Raw genomic sequence first — 16,008 nt, forward strand, 5'->3', positions numbered from 1 at the left:
TTAGACGAAAATATTTAGTTTTTGTTATAGCTGATTTTCGGAAAGCTGAATATATATCTCAACACCCTTCCTCCTCCTCTCGTCCTTAGCTCCCATTTTCAGAGCACTTCCGACGTTGTCGTTAGAATTTCATTGTAATTAAAGTTCAACCACAACGACTCCTACTTGCGCGAATGAAGCTCAATGGCAGTTCAATTGTGATAGAGCTGGAACTTCATAGGTTACTGCCGCTGATGTTGTTTATGGGATATTAAAGCCGGAAAATGTGACAGCGCTTTCTTTTCTTTTATTTTTTGCTGTAGAGGAAGCATTAAGCTAATGTCCATAATATAGTGGGAAGACGCCTTCGCGTATACCCATACTAAAAAAAAAATTTCCAGTTCATGAATCGAGTGGATTTGTTCGATCATTGGGTTTGCGGCAAAAAGGACAGTCTTGCTTCTATTCGTGATGAAACGAGGTTATTTTAGCTGAAATTAATGCCACAGGCGCCGACAATTACATTTCTTGAAAGTTTGTTTTACCAATAACTCGACGTCCGCTCACGAGAAATGTCTTTGTTTTGAATGTTTCGATTCTGTTAATGTTATGTACTCAAACTTCCATTCTGTCGGCACCGCTATAGCGTCACACGAAGTTGTAGATTTCTGTGGTGCGTATACTTTAACTATTCGGGTAAAAAGAACAGGTATTCCTTTTCACTATTGGGCACTACTATACGGCGTGCAATTTCGTCTGCTCCTTGAGCACCTCGACCTGAACCAAGAACGGTGCGCGATTGGCTGCGCCTTCCGTGTGTTTCCGTTTGATAGGCGTGCTCCTCCTTGCATTCGCCAAACAAGCATTTTGGAGCACTCGCACCCCCTGTATAAAGACCTATATGTGACTTGACGTAAGCATTTTTATTGGAATACTCAATTTACTTTCGTCACTGATGGCAGACCAGCTCCCTGAAGTAGATCAGCCACTGACGTCATCTGGTTAGTGATATACAAACCTACCCATTCTATCCTCAATCCTTTTTAACTTCGTAGAGATTGGTTTCGTGAACGGCTCCCCGAAGCCCGATAGCATCATCCCGCAACTGCCGAAAAATATATTCATAATTTAGGAACATATATTTTTAATATTATATCTTATAAAGTTAGTTTTTGGTAAATTTAGGAGGAGGTTGACATACGCAGGTAATATGCTTAATGCAGCTTAAAAGGTAGACTATGTATAACTCAGAATATTTAAAATCTGAAACCTCCGAAAGGCTCGGGTTTCCAAGCATGTAGCCAACACGAGTGTGCTTCAATTCGTGGGCTAGGGACATAACGCTCTTCCATAAGTTATGCCCATCTCTCGTGAGTTACGATACTTCTCAATCGAACCCAAATTTTCCGATTCGAATGGTACTGCTTGATTAAATCGTTCCCTTTCTTATCAATTGCGCGGTCATTGGACGTATAACCGCGGCTTCCAAGAAATTTTATTCCAAATATTAGATTTTAATAACAAAAATAAAATAGACGCTAAGAGTCTTCCCGGGGGAATTCCAAAATTAACCAGGATTTTATGAGCACTAAAACAAAAGTATACTAAATTGACGATACAAAAGTCTGTCATTTCCACTATCTTCCTTGCCCCCGTAGATGGGAGACGCGATAACACGGTTACATGACTTCACACGACGCCACCTCAGCTCCGTTCACCATTAAGGTGAGGCTGCAGTTAAAGGTGTAAGCAGGAGCTAACCCATGCACCTTGTTTTGAAACGTGCCTTGCTGGCGCTTGAGCTTGTTTTGCGGAAGAGCCTTTCAAAGCCCAGATACCGTTCTGTCGCTCTCGTAGACTTGGCTCAAGTCTCACCTTAAGGGTGAACAAAGTATAGGAGCCGTTACTCTACGCCGGGATGACGGCCATCCGGCAGAAGGTGTACCTGGTTGGTGTGCATGAAAAGGTTGAGCCCGAGCAGGTAGGCGTTTCCGTCGGTGACGAGCTGCCGACCGGCCAACACCTCGAGCAGGAGCGACTTGCCGCAGCCCGTGGGGCCCAGGACGGACACGACCTCGCGCCGGTGCAGGCACAGGGTGACGTCGTGCAATGGCGCGTACGGCCCAGCCTCCTGCCGCAGGTGGCTCACGTACAGCGTGTCTTCGCACGCGAGCGTCTTGGAAGGCAGCTGACGCCTGAGTCTGGAAACGCACGTACGGCCTTGACTTAGAGCTCATAAATGCTTTCCTTGTAGATTCTTTTCAAAATTTTATCGACCAACACTGGTGGTCACCATTTCTTGTTAGGAAAAGAAAATTGGTTTTAGAAGGGCGGGAGAAATCGTATGCTTGTCTTTTTAGACTTCTGCTAGGTGGCGCAAGCTACCGCCCGCTACAAATGGTGTAACTTTCAACATCCATCCATTCATTCATCCATCCTGGCACGAAGAATGTGAGTACTCGCCGCGCGCTTACACACCACCCGTGTTCTACCGAGCCGAGCCGAGCTCAGGCGAAACGTTAAGCGCAGTCATCCAACCTTGGCTCAGAGTCCGTCATTAGAGATTGTTCGCCCGCTGCTAAGAGCTCCCCTACATTAGGCCATTGCGAGCGCGCAGCTATGTGCTTACACCACTTGTTCCAGGTACACGCGACAGCGCCTAACCTCTTTGCGCGCAGCTGGTTCGCGCTGACATCACCTGGCCTTTTGAAGAAGGGGCTTAGTCAAATGAATTACTGTTCCCGCATTGCAACTTTTACGCTTTACTTTGCTTGATCTTCCTTGAATAGTCAGCATACATAACAGACAGTTTTAGTGGACCGTACGCTATAGCTTTGCGTACGCGAGGAGACTGCGGGTCGTGAGTGTGCGTGCGCAGAACGCAGTAGAAAGGCTAGCGTATTGCGTACGAACGCAACGCTGGGGATTTTGCTTGGCGGGCTAGCGGGCTTTCGGGACGCTCTCGAGAGATCTCGGACCCGACGAGAGCGCCAGTTTCAAGGTGGCGGTTACCTCGACTGGCGCAACAAGGGGGCAACGTGGTGTTTTCGAAGTTCTGTGTTACGTGAAATTGCGTGGTGTTCAGCTCGGCAATGCTTTCTGGGACCTACCGCAGTCGAATCAGATCGCCGTGCAGCTGAAGGAGTGAACAGTGAAAATGTTCGCCGCTCGGAATGTGCCTCAACGGTGCGATCTGCTGAACGCTAAGCCTATTCGCATAGTTCATCGCCGACGGACGAACGACTCTAAAAGAAATCGCCGAATTTCTCGCTATGCAGTGGACATCAGTAGGTCATGAATTTCATTCGCGATAGCATTGATAAAAGTGCCGTTTCCACGGGACGACTGAGGGAGGCTCTGTGATCGAATTTGGCTACGCACTCGTACTCGTAGCCTCTGTACCCCGCAGAAAAGCGCGCTTGACGAAGCAGCTGCGGCTTGGTTTAATTTGAAATAAAATGATTGACACGTTTTCATTTTCAATATTTCTTTCCAGGAGCATGGCTGCGCTATAAGCACGCGGAATTCTACGGCTCTTGCAAATTTAACCAAAATCATGCGCGGTGTTCACTCGAAAATGTAACGCACAAATAAATTCAGTCCGAGCAGGTCACTTTTAGCGTACGCTATACTATTGCCTATGGCGTACGTAAGAGCCAGCAACGCTATACTAAAACTGTCTAATATGTTCACTTCCGTGGCATTCAGAAGGAGGTTGTAGCTAGCTTTGAACTTGTTTCTTTCCTTTTCTTTTTTTCTTTTTTTATTTCGTTATCTGGTGATTTTCGTCGCTGGACATAACTTGGGCTGGGAGCTCACGCGACAAGCGCGAGATCCATCCCTTAAGACAAACGAAAACCCGTAACCAGCAGGTCAAGGCCACGCAATGCGTTCAAAGCCGATAGCAAGAAATGAATAAGGCTACAGGAAACTGAATAGGATACGTTATCATTGTATTTTAATCTTAGTGAAAATGAAGCCTAAATATTGTGATTTTAGCGATTTACGATGCTGCGCTGCGAGCCTTTGCTCCGGCGCGGTGAGAAGGAGGCGAACGCATGCGCAAACATATCTAATGGCGAATTCCATTGGTCGTTTGGGAGCGCGCCTAGATCAGTAGGCCAAATCCGACATGGAGCAGGCGACCCGAACGGAGTTGCTCCGCCTCCCGATCCCCCATGAAACATGACCGCTCCTCCGTGATCGGCGGACGCCTTCTCGTCATACCCAGTTATTTATTAATCTTCTTTTTTTCGTTTTTGTTGTACTTAAAACGAAGATTAATAAGTAACTGTTAGAGTCCATATGAAGCTCCCGAAAGAGCGCAAGTACCACGTGACCATAGTGGCCAGTCACGTGACCATAGCGGCCACTTTTCCACGAGCGCCAGGGGGCGCCAAATACGAATTCGTTTCGCGCCGTAAATATAGCTCTAAAATAGTTTTGTCGTTGTAAGTTTTGTTTTATGGCGTTCTTTTTTCATCTACAGGGAAATTCAAGGAGACGCCAGGCTCTTTAAATCGACCGCGAAATTCGGTTTATTAACCTATCGCGCTACGACTTTGTGCAGCGTTGCCCACAGATGGTGCTTTTTTTTTTTTTTTTTTGTAAAATTTGCAAAGAGCGAACTTACCTGAGGAAAAAGTAAAGAAAGAAAAAAGGCTTAGCTCCTATGGAAACGCAGCGACGCCACCGGTCTTCAAACAACACGGCGCCGTTTCGCACGGGAGACAAGAGATGGCGCAACGAACGCCGCCAACGAACGAGCATGCGGCGCCGAGAGCCAGCGTCTTTAGCAGACGATCTTTTCGACTCAAAAGCGGCGCGCGTTCTGCAGGCGGCGACAGTCACAGAAACAAAAACAGGCGCGGTAACAACAAGGAACTGCAGTTCCTTGTCTGCTAAATACGCCGGCTCTATGCGTCGTATGCTCGTTCGTTGGCGGCAGTTGGCGTCGCGACCACTTGCGCCATCTCTTGTCTCCGTGCGAAACGGTGCCGTGTTGTTTGAAGACCGGTGGCGTCGCTGCGTTTCCATAAGAGCTAAGGCTTCTTTCTTTGCTCACTTTTTCCTCAGGTAGGTTCGCTCTTTGCAAATTTTACAAAAAAATGCACCATCTGTGGGCAACACTGCACAAAGTCGTAGCGCGATAGGTTAAGAAACCGAATTTTGCGGTAGATTTAAAGAGCCTGGCGTCTCCTTGAATCACCCTGTAGGTTGTTTGAAAAATCCTTTGCACGTGTCTTTTAAGGTTTAGTGCAATGAATTTGAAAACGTTAATATTTCAAGGTTAGAAAAGAGGAGATGCATCAAGTTCCGGCGTTGCAGGCCATCCTTTCGCCGAGCTTCTGAGAGAGTCTAAGTGTTTGAGGGAGATGGCATAAGGGCGAGAGTAGCTCAGAACTGCGCATGCAAAGCGGGGTGGAGCTGCGACGTTGTGGTTGGTTCTGACAGTGACTCATATGAAGCGTAAAACCGCTCTCGGCCGCTAACAGGAGCGAGTGATTGCCAGAGCTACCCTTCTAACTCATTATAGCTCCATCGACACCCTTCACGACGACTACCTGTCAATGCGTCACGAGCATCTCGGGAAATTAGAGCTGCACACCGGCGGCCAAAAATGGCAACTTACCGGTTTCCGATATCTTTCCCGTTGGGCATATTAGGGAGTTGTAGTAGATCGTTTTTCTCCTCCGCTCCGGTATCCCCGAAGAAAACGCCGCAGCTGCGCATCTGCGCCGCCAGCCTTGTCTGCATAGTTCAAGGTCTTGTGGCGGATTACGGAGCGCTATCCGGGTGCTTAGCGGGCTGCAGGAACGGTCTACTACAATACCCTATTAGTGGTCACGTGACGTCAACATGGCTGCACCCAGAAATGGGCCGAGCGCAGCGGTGCGAGACGCGTTTACCCGCGACAACCGTTCTGTGGGAGCTGATTAATGAGAAATTGTGGCGTATGCCACGTTTGCCTGGGCAGACGACGAATAAATGGAACCTGCTTTGCCATATAGCCTCTGTTTTAATAGAAAGCCTGTCATATCGCAAAGGGGCGTGGCCTCTGTAAAGTGGAAAGGAGATCAACGGAGAGGGCGCTCACGGGGTTTGTCTCGGGTGGCGCCAAACAATGCACAGCGATAAAAACCAGACAAACACAAAAGCACTCCTTTTTTTTTTTTTCGGAACACGGGAACATTTTGCGTCGATTAATTTTTATTCCGCCCCTCTCCCGTTTGTCCACGCACCGACAGCCTCCTTTGTTTTTTCTCCGCTCTGATTTGTTGTTTCGCAGAGAGACCACCGCGCCTATTGTTGGCGCTGGCTGAAAGGTCACCTCTAGAGTAACTGTATATACTGCGCCTTGCGGAGCAGAGTACCGCAATGGTGATTCCAGGACGGCCATGTTGAATCCAAGGCCCCACTGCAGGAAGCGACCTTCACTTTTGCAAGAGCCCCGGCTGTGAGAGCTACGCGATCGTCCTCCATGTCGTCTTCTTCCCTGACTTTGAAAACATGTTTTAAAACATCGCTCGCATTATAAAACAACGCAGTTATACTGTATCCAGTGGCAACACAAAATGTTGAAGGGTCAAGAAAGCTTCCAGTCCCTTCTGTTTTAGTGTAGGTTGTATATTTCGGAATTGCAAAGCGAGAAGCATGATCCGCCCGAAACTCGGCTCCTGCAAGGTCGCTTTATCGCACAAACGTCGAATCCAGCTCGGTGCACGTGACCGCCTCTCCGCCAATACGGAGTTGGCGGCAAAATAAAAAGGAGCGCGTTACTCTGGCTCTTAAGCAAAAACTATACAGCTACCCTGTCTTACCCCAGAGGGGTAACCCAGGGTAGCTGTATATGCTTTATAAGTTACCCCTCTGGATTACCCTATAGGGGTAACCCAGAGTAGCTGTATAGCCTTTTTCTAGCGGCCGCGCGCTCATTGCCTCCGTCAAGGAATTGATAGGCCTTCTAGAATAAAGGCTATGGCTCAGCACGTATCGCGCGAGATGTGACAGACATTGACATAGATGCCGACGTATGTCGTGCTCAAATATCTCAAATAATTCTCGCACGAAAATTTTGCGTTTTCGTTTCACGTGACCATCAGAATATTGAGGACTTTTACCCAATGGTGCGCGAAGCATAAAGAGTATCCACGAGTGGATAGCGATAAGGAACGCGTAATAGTTGTGGGAGGTTTCGCATGGATTGTGACACAATGATGGAGGATACTGCAGATTGGGCGAGTTGGTAAGGCATCATCACGAACCACCGCAAGTAGACAGTTATTCAAAATCCAAACACACAAAAAAATACACTCACACACCGCTGAACTATCAACTGAATTGTATTTCAAACTTCCTCTTCTTCGACCCCAAGGAATAGGTTGCCAAGGAAGAAAAGGGGAAAGACAAGGCAAATGGGGGAGGGCAAAAGAAAAAGAAAAGGAAAACAGATGAATAGAAGACAAAGAAAAGGAAAATAAAGGAGAATAATACTAATGCACCAGAGTCCAAGAGTTACAAAAATTACAAAAATAATTACAAAATTAATCACGAACAGGTATAAACCAGGTGATATGCTGGCTTACTGTCGACTACACTCTCGGCGTAAATAGTTTGAGTGATGCAAAAAGTCCAAGAGTTACAGAAATTAGTTGTTAAATAATATAAGATGTAAACAAAAATCAGTGGTTATACTGGCTTATTGTCTTAAACACCTTCTGTCTAAATAATGTAGTTCTTTCTCCGATAAAGCTAAGGACGGAGTGCTAACGCACTGGGCTTCTCGTCTTGCAATGTTCTCCGCTTCTATAATTTCTCGGGTGAGCTGGTTTTTACTCCTGCCTAACACAGCACAGTTGTCCAGTCGCGCAAAACAGCCATAATCCCTACAGTGAATACCTAGGTGACCGGAGTTGGCATTGGCAATGTTGTTGTTGTGCTCTCGCAGGCGGTCGTTTAAAGGGAAGCTACGGAGCTTCTTGAAAAAAATTAGTTAGAAGTGAATTCAAGTGTATTTTTACCTCGTGAACCCGAATACCAAAACCATTTGCCGCGTAAGTATTGTTAAACGGGAGAAAAACGCGAAAGAGAGTCGCTGTCCGTGACGTCATCGACGGATCTTTTGGCTTGCCAAGGCTAGGGAGGCGGGGCTTCAGCCCTATTTTCAAATTGCTCTTATGGCTCTCCGGCGCGTCGCATTGAAATATAATTTTGATATATGTTATTCTAAAGGCCAAATGAACGCAATTCAAGCGTTTTTTCTCAAATCTAGAAGTGCCCCATCTTCCCTTTAAACACCGCCCCGTCTGTCCAATGTACTCTTTTCCACAGGAAAGGGGAAACGAATAGACTACCCCTTCAACACATGGGACAAAGTTGGATCTGTGTTTCTTTGCGCAGCTGACGGTGCTGATTGAGGAGGTGTTTACTTTTTTGCAGAGGCTGTGAAGTTTGTGTGGTGCTGAAAACACTACATTTACATTTACTCTGTTCGCTATTTTCTTTAGACCATGCGATATATTATGCATATATGGCACGACTATCGGTCTGGTTGTCCTGTCTCTGGGTATTTTTGCGGCGCTACCGAGCTTGATTTCTCTGAGGAGAACCTCGGTTACCGACGTCAATATTTGTAGAGGATATCCAGCGGACCTTAGCCTTGATACTTGAGCGTCGAAGCTTGCCTGCATTGAATGTAAGCATGACTTGCTAATAGAGTCCTTAAGGCATGACCTCACTATACCTCTTTTTACAAGCTTGGAATGTGCAGAGTTGAATGGTAGAGTGTAGTCGACAGTAGGCCGGCATATCACCTGGTTTATACCTGTGCGTGATTAATTTTGTAATTATTTTTGTAATTTTTGTAACTCTTGGACTCTGATGCATTAGTATTTTTCTCCTTTATTTTCCTTTTCTTTGTCTTCTATTCATCTGTTTTCCTTTTCTTTTTCTTTTGCCCTCCCCCATTTGCCTTTTCTTTCCCCTTTTCTTCCTTGGCAACCTATTCCTTGGGGTCGAAGAAGAGGAAGTTTGAAATACAATTCAGTTGATAGTTCAGCGCTGTGTGAGTGTATTTTTTTGTGTGTTTGGATTTTTAATAACTGTCTACTTGCGCTGGTTCGTGATGATGGAGGATAGTTTTTCGGAAAAAAGACCTTAGACGTCAGGAGGACTGTGAAGCCTGTCAAGATGGCTGCCTTGCGCGATGACCATTATAACTTGGTTGGTGCATCAAACCTACAGGGTGGTTTGACTGACACCGACAGCTGCTTTAGTTCTGTAACTGCGGAAAGGTCAGTGAGCTCATTAGAAGAGATTTGGCGGGGAAACTTTTCCGCTAGATTTCGCGGGGAAATTTTTCCGCTAGATTTAGCGGGGAAAATATTCCGCTAGATTTCGCGGGGCAATTTTTCCGCTATATTTAGCGGGGTAATTTTTCCACTAAATTCAGCGGGGAAATTGACCCATAATGCACCGCGTGATTACGCCGACGCCGACGGCGACGCCGCTCAAGCCGGAAACGGGCGCCTAAGAGCTGCGCTCTAAGAACAGTTGGCTTCCCAACGCCCATTCTTCAATCTGGAGACGTCTCATCCAGCGAACATCCGCGGTTGCAAAACTTCACAAATCAGGCTAGTAGGTCAGCATCACTATCCTCAGTTATTTGCTACACGTGAAGGTGCAGCCAGGAAGCTAGGAAAAAAGAGTGAGGGAAGGAGAACATCGACTGTGTCTACTCCATATGTCTAGCAAGTGTCATTCACTGTTAGAAGAGCCTTACATTCATGGGGTGTACAGCTGTTTCATATTACACTTTGGTGAATGTTTTCACAAATCCAAAAGGCTCTACCTATGGGGGCATTAGAAGTGGGGTGGAATATAAAGTACAGTGTGGGGATTCTGACGCTATACACATTTCGAGAACAAAACGGAAAGTGTGACAACACAAAAGAGACATGACAAAAACGACTCGCACAACAAGCACAAAGACTGAACTCGTCGAACACCGTTGGATGACGGGGCACTCAGTCGACTTGGACAATGATACGACTTTGGCACGAGAACAGCGCTGGAGTCGTGGAACACCGGTGTGTAACGCCCAATGCGGCTACTTACATGACGTTGACAAAGGGATATTCAATAGTGACTGTCCTACCTTTCGTATCATTTTTCAGTGTATACTGAGGGTGTCACCTATATTAGGGAAGAAATGTTTGTATTTTTGTTGTGTGGAGGTTGCAGAAGTAATGCCCAGCTTCGTGTGGAAATAGCTTTTTATTTATTTTTTTTTTGTTATCACGCGCCCATCGTTTTTCCCACCGCGTGGCTGTCGCCAAATGGACCTTCCTTTGGGGATGGAGTTGTGCCAGAGCACTATCTTGAAAATATTTCTAGGAGTCCAGTTACATATTGTCACGAGTGACAACTGATGAGACGGCGAATAACTCGAGTAACTAGACGTTTAATGGGGCGATCTTGTGCCCAAAACTAAATAGAAGTTCAGTGTTGCAGCCGTCGATGTCGGCAAACCAGCAGAATCGGACGCCGGGGCGAGACTGCCCCCGGCTCGCCACGCGGAAATCCTTTTGCCCACGTGAGGGCTTCTGGAACAAGCGGCGTAGAAGGCTGGGGTGTAGAACCTCGAATAAGCAACAATGTCCTTGAATTTACAAGAACGCGACATTTACCAAAATAACAAAAATGTGCTTTTGCTACCAGCCATCGAACCTTGGCCTTTGCGTGGCAGCCAAGCACGATAATGATTCAGCCACGGGCACGCTTGCCCTGAAACGCGCGTGACATTACTCCCCACTTTAAAAGGGCACCGTCTTGGAAAGTTGGTGCGCCGTGCATAATCTAAAGGGCATCACCCTGACTCATACAGTTCCTCCGGCGTGACGAAGGCTGTCTTCTCTCGGTCCCCCATTCGTTGACTTTGATCTTCCAGTAGCTGCTCTTCAAGTTCGTGGATGAAAAGTACCGAGAGAGGCGCAGCCGGTGTAGCGTGTAGCGGTGTAGGTGAATAGACGTGCCGCGGTGTAGCGGTGTAGTTAGATGGGCGTCTTCTTTAGCCACCGCTTTCAGCTGCCGGTAGTCCACGAAGGACCTAGGCGTTCTATCCTTCTTCTTAACGAATACGATTGGGGAGGCCCACGGACTGCTTGAACGCTGGATTCTGTCGTCGTTCAGCATCTCTTGGACTTGCTCTGAAATGACCTCCCTTTCTTTTACGGAAACTCTGTGCGGCGGTTGATGCGTCGTCCTCGGTAACGACGCGGTGCTTCGAAACTGCGGTCTGGGGCACCTTCAACGATGTCGCAAAGCAGACGCTGTATTAGGCGAGGAAGTTAATCAGCTGCCGTCGTTTCGGGCCCAAAAGCTTCAATGTCAAGCTGCGCCGGCGACTTGTTTTCTTGCTTAGGCGGCGAGGATTTTCCAGCAATCCCGGCGATTTCGGCGGAGTTCCGGAGTTCCTCGACGCGGCCCACAGCGGCACCTTTCGTGAGGTATTGCGTTTCTTGTCTAACGTTCGTCACGAGGACCCCAGTGCGTCCATCCTGAAGTTCAGCTACACCCCTTGCGACACCTATTCTTCTTCCTTGGAGCAATTGAATGTTGACTTTCTTAACAACTTTGCCGCAGCTAACTGCATGGGTTACGACAGGTAGAAGAGCACTTGATCACGTCGTCAGGTTTACGTGTTCGGCAGCGGCTCGGGTGGCAACTGACGTCGTTTGGGGTTCCTGTAAAGGCATAACAGGTGTCGGCAACGTTAACCTGTTTTCTCGAAGGTCGATGACGGCGCCGTAATCACAGAAAGTCCATGCCGAAAATGACGTCTCTGGCATAGTCACATAGAACGAGAAATTTCACATCACACGTCTCGCCGTGAATTTGGACTCAGACAGTGCACCTTCTGACGGTTGTAATAAGGTGTCCTCCGGCGGTTCGAATGTGTGGTCCATCCCAGGCCGTTGTAACTTTTTGCAGGCGGCGAGAGAGCCTCCCACTCAAGACTGGATAATCTGCTCTGGTGTCTACGAGTGCCGATGTGTCGTGGCCGTCGATAACAACGTTTAGGTTGTTGGGCACCGTTGCAGGAACGTCGTTTTGATGCGTGGAGTAGAGAGTGTGAGAGCGCTCCGGTGTTCTTGGCAGTTTTTGGAGCGCAGCTCTTAGGGGCCCGTTCCCGGCTTGAGCGGCGTCGGCGTCGGCGTAACCAAGGTCATCCCAAGGTCACGCGGCCCCCAAGGTCACCCCAAGGTTACGTGACCCCCAGAGTTCACGTGACCCCTCCCCCAGCGTCACGTGACCTCGGGGTCACGTGACTTTGGGTGTCACGTGACCTTGGGGGTCACGTGACCTCTGGGCGTTACGTGACCTTGGGGTGACCTTGGTGGTCCCAAGGTCACCCCCGAAGTCACGTGACACACCCCAAGGTCACGTGACCACCCCAGGGTCACGTGACCCCCCGCCGAGGTCGCGTGACCTCCCCGGTGACGTCATCGTCAATGATGACGTCACCGGCATCCGCATCGTCATCGTCATCATCACTGATGACGTCATCAGTGACGTCACTGATGACCTCACCGGCATCCGCATCATCATCATCACTGATGACCTCACCGGCATCCGCATCGTCATCGTCACTGATGACGTCATCAGTGACGTCACTAATGACGTCACTGGCATCCGCATCGTCATCATCACGGATGACTTTATCAGTGACGTCACTGATGACATCACCGACATCCGCATCGTCATCGTCATCATCGCTGATGACGTCATCGGAGTCCGCATCGTCATCGTCACTAATGACGTCATCAGTGACGTCACTGGTGACATCATCGGCATCGTCACGTGACCCCCCAAGGTCACCTGACCCCCCCAAGGTCACTTCACCCCCCCCCCCCAGTAACCTTCCCCCCCTTCTCCTCAAGAGCTGCGCTCTAATTCGGTGTTACAGGGAGTTGTAAACGGCTTTCACTTTTTTCTTCGATCGTAATCGGCAACGCCACCTCCAGGCGTTGTCGCACTTAGTTTTTCCAGTGCCGCAGTGGAGGCAGTTTTTTCTCGTATACGGTTTGTGGCGCTAGAGACGCTGAACGTCGTTGCGATAGTGAGTTGGATTCACGGCGGAGAGACGGGGCTAGGGGTGGTGAGCGTCGGAGGTACTCATGGATGTCGCGAGGACGTTCGCCGTAACTTGGGTGCGGGTCGCTCGGGTGGAATACGCGCAGCCCCGTGGTCGCTAGGGGCATGGGATGTAGATGTAGTCGACTTTCCCGCAATGGTAGAAAAGCGGGTGCTTGTCGGCGTTCACCACGTGTCGGTTTTTCTCGGTGAAGGACGCTCTGGTCAGACGCACAAGACTTGTTCTTCCTGGTGTCGCGGGCACTGCAGTGTTGGATTCTCCCGTCGGGACAGCGACTGGTATTTACGGGTAGCAGACAGCGGTCGTGGTGCCATGGTGGCGTAGCTGAGCGCCGGTCGCTCGAGTGGCGCAGGGTTGATAGGGAGCTTGTGGTTCGTTGGCTCTTTGAAGCTCTTCTCGCACGACTTCGGCGATGAGCAAGGATGTTGGAGGGACCACTGCCAACAGACGTTTCTTGAGTTCCTCGCGAACAACGTCGCAGATGATCTCGCAAAGTTCGTCGGCTTTGGCGCTGAGCTCTGAGCGGGCTGAAGCCATAGCTGATACGTCGTTGAGCCGACGATAGTGGTAAGCTGGGACCGTTAGCGCCCGCTCGATATTTCTTGCTTCTGAAACAAGCCCATCGACTGCCGTTGGAGGTTTTCGGACGAGGCCTCTTATAAGGACGCGCAGTATTTTTTATTCGGTGGCTTAACGACCTGCACGGGTACTCAGCCGCAGAATATCTTTAAGAGAGCTCGTGACGCTTTCGTTGGGTGCTTGAGACCTCGCCTGGAGATGATATGTGGCAGTCTGCATACAATGCTGATTCATGAAGTTCTGCTTCATCTCGGTGACGCAGCCGTCCCACGACGTCCGCGAAGACTCGTGGATTTCGAACCAGTGCCTCGCAGTTTCCTCCAGGCAGAAGTAAATATCTTGTAGGCGCTGTTCCGTAGTCTATTCGTTATGACGGGCTATGCGTTTATAATGTTTAAGCCAGTCCTCCACATCCTCGTGGGCCTCATCATGGAAAGGCGTCAGATTTCTTGGGGCGGCGGGCATACAGACGACAGATGGTGCGGTCAAGGTCTGCGACGACTGGGTGTTCATGGCTGGTCTTGTCGACTTAGAGGGTGTGGAACCACAATACATAAATGTTTTTCTAAAAAAAAATATTCTTAAAATAGTGTCCACTTTTATGAAAATCCCTAATGCTTACTTTAAGCGCCATCACCAGCGAGGGGGAAATCCGACATATCAATGGCCATGAGGTTTCGGCGGTAACAGATCTGCCTATTTTCTCACTGACACTCCATTATATCACTCGTCGCGTGTACAATTGGAGTCACCCATTTATCTAGTTTTCAATTAACCGAAAATTGGGCGGTCAATGAATATTGCAATGTGCCCTATGACGAAACTCAATTCATTCTGCCCGCCTTGACTTTGTTTTTCTTTGGACGCCTGCAGAAGAATGGAATCAATTTTGCCTTCTCTCTAAGGTCATGCGTAGGAACGAAAGGATGACGTTTAAGCGGTCGGTGGACGGAATTTGCGAAAACTGTTTTATTAGGCTAGGACACACTCATTCAACTAGCTATTATGCAGCCACTTAAGAGATTGTCATTCAATTAGCTATCCTGCAGCCACGAGCTGCAGACATCTGTAAGACATGGCTAGTACGAAGTGACTGGTAAACTAAAAACATTACATAAAAAGGTGTGCAATTTCAGTTCCTGCATTATTTTTCGACCTCTTTGGCAGGTATACGCACGCGTATTCTCGCAAAGCGTGTCTGCGCTATACTCACTTTCGCTCCTGTTCTGTGGAGAGGAGGCAATGCAGGGGCGTGCGGGACACGTACAGGTGCGGCGTGCTGTAGAAGACGCGGCTCAGCATCTTCCAGAGGTCGGTCTCGGCGAGGCAGACTGCGGCTAGGGCCATCATCCCGATCAGGCACATGCTAAAGATCTCCGGCCACAGGGAGTTGGGGCTCCAACCCAGCAGGTAGGTCCGGGGCCAGTGGCATGCAGCCCCCGACATGCACGCCAGTCGCCGGTTGCAGCAGCGGGCCAGGAACCAGTAGCGCCGCGCGACACGCACTTGGCTGTCGGAGACGTTCAGGATGCGGCACACCTGCCAGAAGCCCACTTCCTTCTCAATGTGCGCTTTGATGAAGGCTGCGTCTCGATCATTTTCATTTTTGACCTTACTTTATATGAACTTGTTTTATGAAAAAGATTTTCGCCTCCACAAAGAGGTTCCTGTGGACAGCGTGTCTCGGTTTAGTCGTTGTAAGTTTCTGTGCCAACATGTCAATTAACAAGCCTGTCGAACGGGAAAGCTGTACACCTATTTTATGGGCACTTGGAAAGCCTTTAGAAAGAACTGCTTTTAAAAAATTGTCGAATGAGCTCGTTTTCTCGGCTCTGCTTCATTTTTTTTTTTTTTAAAGGAGTACGAAAAAGAGGGGAAGGCGAACTTTTACCTCTTAGCGTCCATTACCGCCGTAACGCTCGAAGTAAAAAATGAAAACCGTTTACAACTCCCCGTAACGCCGAATTGGAGCGCAGCTCTTGCGGAGGAGGAGGGTTGAAGGGTACTGAGGGGAGGGTATATTCCTCCATCCTTCTCCTCCCTCGTGATCCTGCCTGCTACTCCTGAACGAAAGGGCTCCGGTTGGAAGCCGGCCGAGGGACAAGAGATAAGTCTTTTAACATCATTTTTCGGAGTAATGAAAATTCCGATTCGTCCCCCCTGCTCAACCTCCCTGCTCCCCCCCCCGTCCTCCTCCCCTCACGGGGGTCACGTGATCTCGCGGGGGGAGGGGGGGTGGAGGGGGTCACGTGACGCCCGCACCTGGGGGTGTCGCGTGACCTGGGCTCTAAAAG

General features: G+C 48.9%; 1 protein-coding gene across 1 annotated transcript in view; it reads right to left on the bottom strand.

Moving 5' to 3' along the window:
• LOC8028013 (phospholipid-transporting ATPase ABCA3) overlaps positions 1-15,079 on the bottom strand; it is a 68,595-nt gene extending 53,516 nt beyond the window's left edge. Inside the window, exons 1-2 of the mRNA XM_040217427.1 lie at positions 14,928-15,079; positions 1,925-2,180 (exon numbers count right to left, since the gene is read on the bottom strand). Coding sequence (XP_040073361.1) covers positions 1,925-2,180; positions 14,928-15,079 — 408 coding nt within the window. The remainder of the gene's footprint in view (positions 1-1,924; positions 2,181-14,927) is intronic.
• Between the last annotated feature and the right edge of the window lie 929 nt (positions 15,080-16,008).

This window comes from Ixodes scapularis, unplaced genomic scaffold (genome assembly GCF_016920785.2).
Source record: "Ixodes scapularis isolate PalLabHiFi unplaced genomic scaffold, ASM1692078v2 ptg001986l_1___fragment_3__unscaffolded, whole genome shotgun sequence".
NCBI classification, from domain to species: Eukaryota; Metazoa; Arthropoda; class Arachnida; order Ixodida; family Ixodidae; genus Ixodes; species Ixodes scapularis.